Consider the following 12,659-nt stretch of genomic DNA (forward strand, 5'->3'; position numbering starts at 1 on the left):
ACTGTGCTATGCCCGACTCATTTCCCCTTGCGATGTCACGATTAAAAAACGTCGAACAAAAGATGTTAAAGAATAGCGCATTCAAACGGAGATATATGGAACGTTTTCAACACTTATTCGAAAATGATTATGCGCACGAACTACTCGACACTCAAGTTACGCCGAAAACCTGGTACTTAGGACATTTTGGAGTAGACAATCCAAATAAGTCAAAACTTCGTCTTGTTTTTGACGGGGCAGCTACCACGAACGGATTTTGTCTAAACGACTATTTACTAAAAGGACCCGACCTACTCATGTCTCTCTTCGGTATAATGCTCAGATTCCGCGAGCACCCTATCGCCATATCTGGTGACATAAAGGACATGTTTCTACGCATAAAAATAAGACCCGAAGATCAGAATGCTTTTCGATTCTTATACAGAAAAGAACCCGAAGAACCCGTGAGAACGTATGTGATGTCGTCCTTAGTATTTGGAGCCTGCTGTTCGCCATTTATTGCTCAATTTGTCAAAAACAAGAACGCTCAACGCTACGAGTCATCATATCCATCAGCCACGGAAGCTATATATAAGCAACATTACATGGATGACTGGATTGACAGCGTGCCAGATGAAGAGACCGCTATCAAGTTGATACGCGAGGTAAAAATGATTCATAAACAAGGAAACTTTGAAATACGCAACTTTATGTGCAACAGCCAAGCGGTACTCGATAGCATACCAAAAGAAGCCCTAGGTGAGACGGCCGTAAAATTCAAAACCGGCGATCAGTACGAAGGCGAGCGAACCCTCGGCTTATTGTGGCGTCCAGATGATGATACCTTGGGTTTTGACGTGTCGTTTAAAAAAATACCGGAAAGTATTTTAAATGGACAACAAAGGCCAACAAAGCGTGCCATGCTGCGCGTTGTGATGTCGATTTTCGATGTTTACGGATTTTTATCGCCTATTACTATCATAGGAAAACTGATTATTCGTGATACCTGGCGATTAAATATATCTTGGGATGAAGGCGTACCCGACGACATATACGATGAATGGTGCAAGTGGACGAATCTACTTAAATCATTAGATAATGTGAGACTGCCCAGGTATTATAACGACGCCGCCGCAACGAGCCCCGCCAGCGTAACGCACACCGAACCGACGCGGAGTCAGCTGTTGCTAAGAGGCGACGCGCCCGTCCCGGCCTTATTGCTATCTACACCTGCGCCGGCGCTGCAATTGAATGACAATAATAAATATACAAACCTGCAGTTGCATTTATTTTGCGACAGTTCATCTATAGCTATGTGCGCGGTGGCTTACTGGAGATGGGAATGTAATGGATTAATACACGTTGCATTTATAGCTAGCAGAAGTCGTGTGATGCCTAATAAAACCTTATCGATTCCTAGGGCGGAATTACAAGCTGCTGTATTATCTGCTCGCTTAGCAGATACGATAACAAAAGAACATAAGATAAAGGCCGAGCGACGAACCTTCTGGAGTGATTCAAGTTGTACTCTGCATTGGATAAGGAATGCCGCGCGTACCTATAAACCGTACATAGCACATCGATTAGGCGAGATTGATGAGATGACGCTCATTAGTGAATGGAGGTACGTGCCTACAAAATTAAACATAGCGGACTTGGGCACGCGAATAAACTATGACTGCCGCATTTTGGAAAACGAATGGCTTCATGGACCTAACTTTCTCCGACGTGATGAGTGTGACTGGCCAACCGATGTACTGAACCCTGAAATAAAAAATACAGATGATTTAGAATGTGTAATTATAATACAAAATAATGAAATAGACTTACCTGTGCCGGACCCAACAAGGTTTTCTTCGTGGTTGCGCCTACTTAGGTCTACTAATATGGTACTTACCTTTGTAAACAAATGTAGAAAACATACAACTGAGAAAGATGTTACCATGGAAAGAGCAGAAAGCTTACTTTTGAGAAATTCACAAGTTGAAAGTTTCGGACAAGAAGTAAGTGACCTGAAACAAGGAAAACAAGTTAGTAAAACTAGTAAAATACTTACTCTGTCACCGTTCCTTGACGAATATGGAGTCTTGCGCGCGGCGGGCCGCATCGATGAAGCTGCAGATGTTTCGCCGGCAATGAGAAGACCTGCAATCCTAGATGGTCAGAATTATACGGCGCGCCTGATTGTAAAATATTATCACACTAGCGCCGCGCATGGATATCAGGAATTGGTTGTAAATAATATAAAACAAAAATACTGGATTACAAAATTAAGGCCGACCGTCAAAAACGTCGTATCTAAGTGCATGACCTGTCGACTTAAAAAATGTAAACCAGAGATTCCCAGAATGGGAAACCTACCTAGTGCTAGATTGGCTCACCATCAACGTCCCTTTACCTTTTGTGGCGTAGATCTGTTTGGCCCTATGGAGGTAACTATTGGAAGACGACGAGAAAAAAGATACGGCGTTCTGTTCACCTGCTTAACGGTGAGAGCTATACATCTGGAGACCGTCACATCACTTACCTCCGATTCCTTCATCATGGCTCTGCGTCGCATGGCAGCAAGACGAGGCTGGCCGCAGCAATTGTTTTCGGACAATGGGACGAATCTCCGAGGTGCCGATACTGAACTTAGAAAGTCGATTCAGGAGCTGGATGAGGAGAAACTCAAAGATGGAGCGATGAACCACGGGGCAAAATGGACTTTCATTCCCCCTGCTAGCCCACACTGGGGAGGTGCATGGGAGCGCCTGATACGAAGTGTAAAGGTATCCCTGAAAACCATACTAAAAGAACGAGCTCCTAGAGAGGAGACTTTGAACACTCTACTCGCTGAAGTTGAAGATATAGTAAACAGCCGCCCGCTGACCCATGTTTCTGTCGAGCCAAATAGCCAGGAAACTCTGACACCTAACCACTTTCTTGTGGGTACCTCATCTAATCTACCACACATTGGAGTCTTTGACGGATCAGAGTTTTTTCTACGAAAACAATGGCGCATAGCTCAGCTCCTTGCTGACCAATACTGGAAGCGTTGGGTGAGGGAGGTTCTGCCTGACCTGGTGCCGCGAAAGAAATGGCAAGCAGAGCAGAGGCCATTGCAAGTTGGAGACCTCGTGCTCATTGTAGAGCCAGACGGGCCTCGTAATGTGTGGCCCAGGGGCATAATACAAGAAGTTATACCTGGAAAAGACGGGCGGATCCGAATGGTGAGGATTAAGACCAGAACGGGAATACTTACCAGATCTGCCACACGCGTCGCTCACCTTCCGATAGGGGATGAGTGCTGCTAGTGCAGCACTAGGGGGGGGTATGTTCGCGATGCAAATACTATCTCATTAACAGCGTCAATGAATGTGTAAGAGCTGAGAGAGGTGCGCGGAGCCGGGGGATGCACCTATGCATTTCCGAACAAACCCGAGTTGGTTCCGAATTAGATTCTGCGCCAGCCGCACGTCTCTTGCGCTCATTTTTTATATGTGTACCTACTTTCCGTTTTTAAATTCGATTAATATAGTTTTGTGCATTTTCGGACTTTCACTTGGTGTTTTAACTCCCAGCCGTTACACAAGGTGTACTCTTTAGTCTTAAGTTGGAACCAGAAACAACAGGTGGTATACATAATTAGACTAAATAGCTGACAGTACATACTTTGGTTTTTAAAATCAGGTCGGTAAAAATCGACCAACCAACACAGGCATTATGGGTTGAAAAACAAAGGGAAAGGCGTAGAATTGTCAAATTAAGAAAAATAACGTTATGTACTTATGTCCTAGAAATATTAAGATTTATGACATAAGGCGGTGTATCATCTAATTGTCGTTACCGTTGTACAGGTTGTACTTAAAGCTTCTCACTAAATGAACACGATCAGATAGGTAAAATCCGATTTCGCTCACTGTTTTTGAGCAGTATTATGCTTGCTTGGGCCATATACTTGAAAGATATCCAAAGACAAACGCCTAGTCCTACTGTTTACGCGCGACACGCACACATTGACAACTCGAATGAACACTGAATAGCACATACCCTGTGAGTGTGGGTGCGGGATCGGCTTTCCATGAAGACATAGGTTTATTTTAGCGACCCTACCTACACAGGATGGCTAAAAAATAACTGCAATCCCGTTACCTGGGACGTTTTGGGATTATATTGAGCAACTTTTACTATGGGACCAACCCCGAAATCGCGAAAAAGAATTTGGCTGTTCCATAAATTTGGGCTGGTCCATTTTCTATGGGAGATTAATTTTTTTCCCGTGATTTCGGGGTTGGTCCCATAGTAAAAGTTGCTCAGTATAATCCCAAAACCTCCCTGGCAACGGGAATGCAGTTATTTTTTAGCCACCGTGTATGTGTCTGCTTTGTGGTTTGAACTGATGCTAAAATATTATTGGCAATCGTTTTAAATGGTAATTTTGTATTGTTGCAGGAGAGCGCACCTCAGAAGTTGCTTGGAGAAGCTGAAGGACATGGTGCCACTAGGGCCCGAGTCCTCCAGACACACCACACTAGGATTATTAACGAAAGCCAAAAGATTTATAAAGGTTAGTACTTAAATATCACTTAAAGCCAGGAATATATTACCACGGCCATGTTGCCGTATTTCACTGGAACTAATGTTTTCATACTTTACTGAACTGTCCCCCTATACATGAGAATAACAGCGCCCTCTTGACAATGATCTTACTTATCTATATTACTGGTCAGGCTTTACCTACCTATTTTCTTAACCTCTATTGCACAGTGCAAGAAAGTAAAACTGAAACTTAAATTACTTAGTGCTGCATAGTGAAACCCTTAGACTGCCTTAGAGCATTTAATAAATGGAGTCGCCTTTAAGAGCTTACCCCCTCTGCCGAAAATCTTGCACAATTGTGCAAACTTTTGTATGGACTGATGTTTATCTGACATGGCTATTTGTACGTTACGTACAAATCATATAGAAATAGCTGTACATTTTGTCGTACCCCTCCCCGTGTTCGTAACTTACTTTCTTTGCATCTGGCTCGTACTCGCATGTTAGTGCGAGCGAGATGTATAGAAAGTAAGTTACGCGGATGTCAAACTGACGACACTGCTAAGGTAGTGGTGGTAAGGCTACTGTTTTGTCCTACAATGGTATTTAGGGCACTCTGAAAATTCCTGGAACTGGCCACTTAGAAAAAATAAGTCGTCTCATATACAGGGTGATTCAGGAGACGTGAGCAGGACTAACACTGCGCATTTTGTAAATTATAAGCAACTGTTTCCTATCAGTATTAGTGAGGTTAACGTTAATTTTCTAGTCGTGTAGAAAAAAAAAGTTATTAATTTATTTACGACATAGATGGTCACCCTAACATTAGAATACTAAACTACCGATATTCTGTGTCAAATTGAGTGTCATCACTGTCATCACGGTCTGGTTACTTTTGAAAACTCGTATCTCACTCAGGTTTGACATTTTATTTTCTTCGTAAAAGAGGTTTTATGTTTATTAATTAGGTCTTGTAGGGTGACCATGATTGTAGAGAATTAAATTTGCCCTCACCAAAAAGTTGAAAAATAGGAATAAAGTGTGGTTGTTTCACATAAATACGACGGTGATCGATCAATTACCAGTTACTGAGTGTGCAGGATTAGTCCTGCTCACGTCTCATGAATCACCCTGTATTAGAATCCAGAAACTTTCAGTATAGCCCACGTACCTTCTATTATACATTAACACTATCTTACTCATCTCATCTTACCCCCTCTACAATTTTAACCACCCCACCCTTGGAGAAAACTCTCGATAAACAAAAGGGCAAGGGTTCCGCATCCGGTCGGCGCCGTTTCCGGCCCGTCACATCCGGTTTGGCTTTGTGCAGTTTGCGCCGTTATGTTGGTGGTGTAATTGGTTGAAAGTTTGAGTCGGTTAGCTTAAATGGGTTTGAAGTTTTTGTTGATGGATGATATTTGATGTTTATATATCTTAACGATAAGCGACGACGTGTATCTTACTGCCCTGTTCGAACTTTAAGACACGTCAATTAATAGATCTAGAAACGATATGGATAAGATGTGTCAGTTGTCAAAAGTGACGGTTTCGTTTGAGGAAACGTCACATTTGATGATTTGTTTCTAGATCTATTAACTGACGTATCTTAAACTTCGAATCGGGCCGTTAGTATCTTAGCACATTAAAGCTACATACGTACCGGCCTGATTCCAACGTTAAGATGCGTCAAAAATTTGCTAAAGATACGACATGGATTGGATATGTCAGTGTCAAAAGTGACGTTTTTGTTTGAAGAAACGTCAGTTTTGACAGACTGACTGATCTTTAGCAAATTTTTGACGTATTTTAGCGTTCGAATCAGGCCGATAAAGTTCGTCTATCTAACTTTGCATTTAGCTCCTAATACCTTGATACTGGTGAAATAGTCCCACTGGACTGAAGCCACAATTTTAAAAGAATGAGAGTGTCATTATAAATGTATATTCATAGAAATTTGACATTAATGAAGACATTACCACACTTTATCATTTCAAATGCCATGCACAGTTAGCTTGGTCCGACTGACGTTTATTATGCAACTGTTGCACACGGTCTTATAGAGATACCCTGTGTATTGGTTTTCGCGTGGAATACTATTAAATAATAATGGCATGCATAATATTGTCATTCCTTGCTTTCATTATTATAGTTATAATGGCAATGTCAATTTTATTGATAGTGTCTGGCTTGCACAACAACGACATTATTAAATAACAACATTTAACAAAATTTACATCGAGTAAAATTTTCCAATTCTAATACAAAATACAGTAAAGGGCCAAAAAGAATGCACATCGGCAATCATCGCATTTCCGAATACAAACGAATGCTCATTTCCATGTACATCAATTATTAGGTTATTCGTTTATCAGAATTTGAATTTAGAACTAAGTACTTTATTGTTGTTTTGTTTTGATTTCACGTGAAATATATAGAGCTGTAAAACACGATGTAACTATTTTTAATTATTGCTATGTTCTTGTCAGGGAAAAATAATCTTCATAAATATATATTTTATATAAGATCGACAAAAAGTGTAATATTGTAATGACAAATCTCTGTTGAACCTAAATAATTACTTACATTAACATCCTCATGTTTTTTAAATTGGTTGGCTTCAGATAAAAAATATTTATAAACATTGTGGATAATTTCGCGTGACTGGTAGAGTAACGGCTTACCTTTTTTCCCTATAGATGCCATAGTACAAATTTAATTTTATAGGGGTTTTAGCAGCTCTATATATATATTGACTTAGATAGGCGACTGCACTCTCTCGCATTTGAACCATGACTGACAAAACAAACGTCATGGTGTGTGCGACACAGATATCGCTATACGAAGTCGAAATTAGCCGATTGCCTCTTTCTAAAGCTCGATGTGCATTCTTTTTGGCCCTTTACTGTACATTTTTGTTATTTCGCAATCTCTGATTTTTGCGCGCGCTCCCACAACTTCCGTAACCTATTAAAAAAAGGAAAATGTCTTCCCCGTGCCCTGGACGGAATTAAAACAACAATTTCCCCCTAGCATGCGAGATTATTAACATTTTTACCGGTAACAGCCGTAAATTAAACGTTTGCGCTTCCACGAAATTAAAAAAAAGAAACCGCAAAGTCAAACAATGTAGAATTATATGCAGAGTACAATTATATACAGTAGTTTATTTTTAAAAGGCACAGTCGACCGATCAGGACCCTAGTTTTACGTAAGACTTCGTTTTTTTTTTATATTAGGAGAAGTAATGTGTCTTAAAGTCAGGCAGTATCGACCCGATTCGAATCTTAAGATACGTCAAATATTACGCCTAGATACGATATGGATTAGATATTATGGGCCCGATTCGGATTTTGAAATAGACATCCATTAGACATCTTTTAGACATCACCAAGATACGATAACAAGATCTAACCTGTCAAATTTGACATTTGCGCGATTCTGGAGATACTCTTGAACAATTTCCACAGGATATGACTTAGAGATCCAATTCACATCTAATAGATATCTTACTCTATTTAACGTAAAAGTGACATTGGTTGCCCGAACTGCGATGCAAAAGAGAACTAGTTGATATCTAAACTATAACGTATCTAGAATGGATCTAGTACGTGTCGTCTCTTGTGAATATCTTGAAGTTCGAATACGGCAGTATGTCAGTGTCTAAAGTGACGTTTCTTCAAGTTTGTGACGAAAAGCGCCTACGAATAAAGAACCCGCCCCTAGCGGGGGGCTGGCAGTGAATGTGTTATAAGGGTCTCAGCACTTTGACTTAGGATGATTTTTCCCGTTCTTGGCTTCTAACGGGTTAGAGTTTGTATACGTCATGTGTCAGAAATTTAAATGGCTTTTAATCTTAAGTGTTTTACTGACATATATTATTTTCTATACCGTAATTTTACTAAGCATGGTATACTTTTTTCTACGAAGTAAGTCCAGTTAGATAAGGAACATTTTAAAAGGTTTCGAACGCGCTGTCGAGCGAAATAGACTCTTTGCATGCGGCAGGCAATGGATTAGTGCTCATTTAGAACAAGTTTGCAATGTTATCACGTTGGAAATGTTATCCTGTATTCATTTCATTTTTTTTTTTATTATGAATGGCCACAGACTAGCCGAGGCGTTATATAATATAAGTAGTTATTTTCACGAAGCTAATTTTAAGTGGAATGCAACCGTTATATCTTTAGATATAAAAGTAGGTAGGTACTTATACGATGTTCTCGTGAAGACTATTTGAACATTGAAGCTTTTTAGTTGGTTGCAAATTTTAGATCAAATCGTAAGCGAAAATTATTTGCGACACTTCAATACTCTTGGTTATTTAGTTATTAAGTTGCCAATGTAGAACTTGTTATCGTGAAATACAATGACTTTTTGTATTTGCGAGACTCAATGAGGTACTCATTCCCGAAACTCACCCTATTCATGGCACTTTATTACCCTGACACTCTAGTGTGATATCTCATCGCATTGTCTGTCCGGTGACGGATGCCCATCCGGTCCGGCCGCCGGACGCGAGCCGTAGCTCATGCGATTATGAACGCGTTCACAAAACTGTTTTGTGGACGGTGAATTTATATGAAGCTATCTCCATCCATATGTCTGCGTTGTGTGGGATTTTATACTTACAGTTTTAAGAGGGCGTAAAATCAGGGCATTAGAAGGGGGCGAAAGATATAGCGCGCTGTGCGATACTTGCGACGGCATAAATAGTCATCGCGCGGGTTTTTATCTATGAAAATATGATGATGGTATCCTTTTAACCCTCAACAGGACATAAATATAGGGCTTTCAGACGGGATTTCCATTTTTGGCGGTCTAGCGCGGCCTCCTCCAGCTTCGCTCAGCTGAGGCCAACTGGAGCCTCCTTTTCCACTGTGCGCCTCCAGGTGGTACGTGCGCGACCTAGCCCCCTTTTTCCGAGATTTTTCGAAGTCAGCCCTTGCTTGGATAGGTGGTTGGCCTTCGTAAAACATAGGTATCCTATCCATATATGAAAATGTACTTTTGTTTAAAATGTTGTTCGTCAGATACCTCGCCTTATCACTAGGCTATTTTATGCTAAAATTATTCTACTATTATTGTAGGGGCCCACTGATTAACAGTCCGCCGGACGGTATCGGCCTGTCAGTTGTTCGGAACTGTCAAAATTTTGTTCTAACTGACAGGCCGATACCTTCCGGCGGACTGTTAATCAGTGGGTAAAATAATGTACAACTGAAAATAAATAAACATTGATAAGCCTTGTTTAACTAAAGAGTATGTCCTTGTATAATATTAAGCGTCTTAATATTTATATGTCTATGACTGTGTTAATTAAACAATATAGCGTAAACAATATACCTATTTACCTAGTAGGTACATAATAATTACTGAAACTCACTAATGTTGTCACTCATGCGTAAGTTATTACATTCCGGACCAATTATATAATAATGAGATCATTTATTGCGAGATACGAGTAGTATATTATATTGCTATTTAATTAATTTTGGCAAGCACGATATTAACTAGAACTTAGTTTAATAATCTGATAACGGAAATGAAAGTGCTAAAAATATTATTTATAAATAATTTGTGGGGCCCGATTCGGATTTTGAAATAGACATCTATTAGATATCTTTTAGACATCACCAAGATACGATAACGATATTATGTTTAATAAATTGACATTTGCGCGATTTTGGAGATACTCTTCAACGAATTCCACAGGATATGACTTAGAGATCCACTTCGCATCCAATAGATTTCTTACTCTATCCTATCTAAGGTAAGAGTGACATTGGTTGCCCGAATTGCGCTGCAAAAGAGAACTAGTTGATATATAAACTATAACGTATCTAGAATGGATCTAGTACGTGTCGTCTCTTGTAAATATCTTGAAGTTCGAATACGGCAGGTGGTCTTTTTTGGGTTATCTAATATGAAGAGTTGGCACAGGCTCAAATTTTTACATTAACGACAGCCATCTGACTGATATTATATTATGTTGAAATAAATTTGGCATCAACGTTTTTCTATAAGTACTTAATATTACTTACTTATCTTCATGATCGAATGTCGTATTTTATTCATTTCCCGGCCTCATTTTAAATCACCCTATTTATTCTGAATCCACCGAACCGCACCATTAAAACCCATTAAATAAAACCCTTTACAAATAAATGAAACGCTTTAAAAAGAAATTCAGTGCGAGCTCAAAATTTAAGCCGGAAAATTCAATAGTGAGTTTTGAGTCGAAATTGAATGAAAGGGCTCGTCCTAATTGGTTGGATTTCAACTATTTGGCATTACGTATGGTGATGAGTTTCCATTTGGGACTTTATTCTGAAAGGAAAATAATTGTTAATAAAAATCCCATACAGAAATAGACATAAGTAACACAAACGCGAACGCTCATCATTCTATCACCGGTAGCAACCTGCGACCCGCGGGCCGCATGCGGCTCGTGAACCTGTCACTTGCGGCCCGAGAGCCGCCTTGGCTATTTTGTATGTAATAGTGACAAACGACAATGTCTCATAAAGTCATAAATATTAACAAAGTACGGCCCGCGTCACCTCCGTTAATTACTATGTGGCCCTTGGCTGCTACACTGAGAGAAAAGTACAACAAAAACACACTTAGAATTACAAAAATAAACTTAATCCGGGGACAAGGAGAGTTAACTAATAGGAACAAATTGACTTTTGCAATTTCTATTAGTTCTTGCAATTTCTATTATCTGTTTGTTGAAATTATATTTGGGATTACTGAGCTGTTTGTAGAAATAAATAAACTTTTCTCAAACATGCAATGAAATATTGACGTTATGTTCCTTATAATAGGCTGCGAAGTATGACGTTTCAGGTGCGGCTAGTACAAGAGGTCGTTAATGGAATTTCATACAAATCTTGCAGGCCTAGGCCGGCAAAGTCCTCTTTTTTAATTTCCATAGCACATAAATTTGTGGCACAGGCATTATGACCATGACATTCAGTTATAAAAAAAACTAACCAACATTTGCTTTCTGAGGGGTTACCGCGAAAATCGAAGTTCGCAAATTGCGGGCATTTTTCTCTGTCACTCTAATTACGCCTTCATTGGAGTAAAAGAGAAAGATCCCCGCAATTTGCGAATTTCGGTTTTGGCGGTAGCCCCTCTGGTTCATTAGGACATTCTGCCACAATGCGTATTAAAAAGAAAACAATAAACGATTGGTATGTACTTTGTGCAGTTTTATTTACATAATAAATCCACATCAACATGACAAATAACACATTTTTATCAATTTTTTTCTTAACTATACATATACACATTGAAATAATAATATTTCATCTAAATATTAGGTAGCGGTAAAAATGTCTACTCAAACGTGACTCTAACCGTATAAAAAAAAAAAGGTTTGGCGGGAAACTTGATAATTTTTCACCGTAATTCTGTTTTATCGGATTTAATTTTGTTGTTTGTAATCTTGTTTTGTTATAAATAATTCAATATGAGTTCGGACGAAACTACCGACGAAGAAATGATTATTGATTGCACCCCACCTGAATTAAGAGCCGAAGCAGAATTGGCTATACAGAACTTGCTGCCGGCAAAATCTAACGCGAAATATATGGTTACATATAACAATTTTATAAATTGGAAAACCAAAAAAAATGCCCACAGTTTTCCAGAAAACGTATTTTTGGCATATTTTAAAGAACTGGGAGAAACTAAAAAGTCTTCAACATTGTGGGCATTGTACTCCATGCTCAAGGCCACAATGCAAGTGAAGCACAACATAAATATAAAAAGCTATATAAACTTAACTATGTGGCTAAAACGACAGGCAGATGGATACAAAGCAAAAAAATCAAAGATATTTAGTTCAGAAGATGTACAAGCATTCCTAAATCAGGCACCCGATGAGATATATCTGGCCACAAAGGTAACTAAGCCTACATACTTATAGAAATGACCATAATAATACATTATATTACAAATAAAAAAATAATTCTATGAGCTGAAAATTTTATTTCATTTAAACAACTGACTAAACTTACTAATAACAAAAAAAATCTTATATCTATTTGTATGTACACTTATCAACATATCATTTACAGGTTGCTTTGGTCTTGGGCATCAGTGGTGCATGTAGTGGAGGTGTAGAGTTGACAAATATAACCACCAGC

The 12,659-nt window shown here is 39.1% G+C and overlaps 1 protein-coding gene across 1 annotated transcript in view; it reads left to right on the forward strand.

The window, feature by feature from the left end:
* The window catches only part of LOC134668129 (max dimerization protein 1-like), a 474,702-nt gene that overhangs the window by 381,006 nt on the left and 81,037 nt on the right, over positions 1-12,659 (forward strand). Inside the window, exon 4 of the mRNA XM_063525637.1 lies at positions 4,414-4,528. Within this exon, the coding sequence (XP_063381707.1) occupies positions 4,414-4,528 (115 nt within the window). The remainder of the gene's footprint in view (positions 1-4,413; positions 4,529-12,659) is intronic.

Source organism: Cydia fagiglandana, chromosome 10 (genome assembly GCF_963556715.1).
Source record: "Cydia fagiglandana chromosome 10, ilCydFagi1.1, whole genome shotgun sequence".
Classification (NCBI taxonomy): domain Eukaryota; kingdom Metazoa; phylum Arthropoda; class Insecta; order Lepidoptera; family Tortricidae; genus Cydia; species Cydia fagiglandana.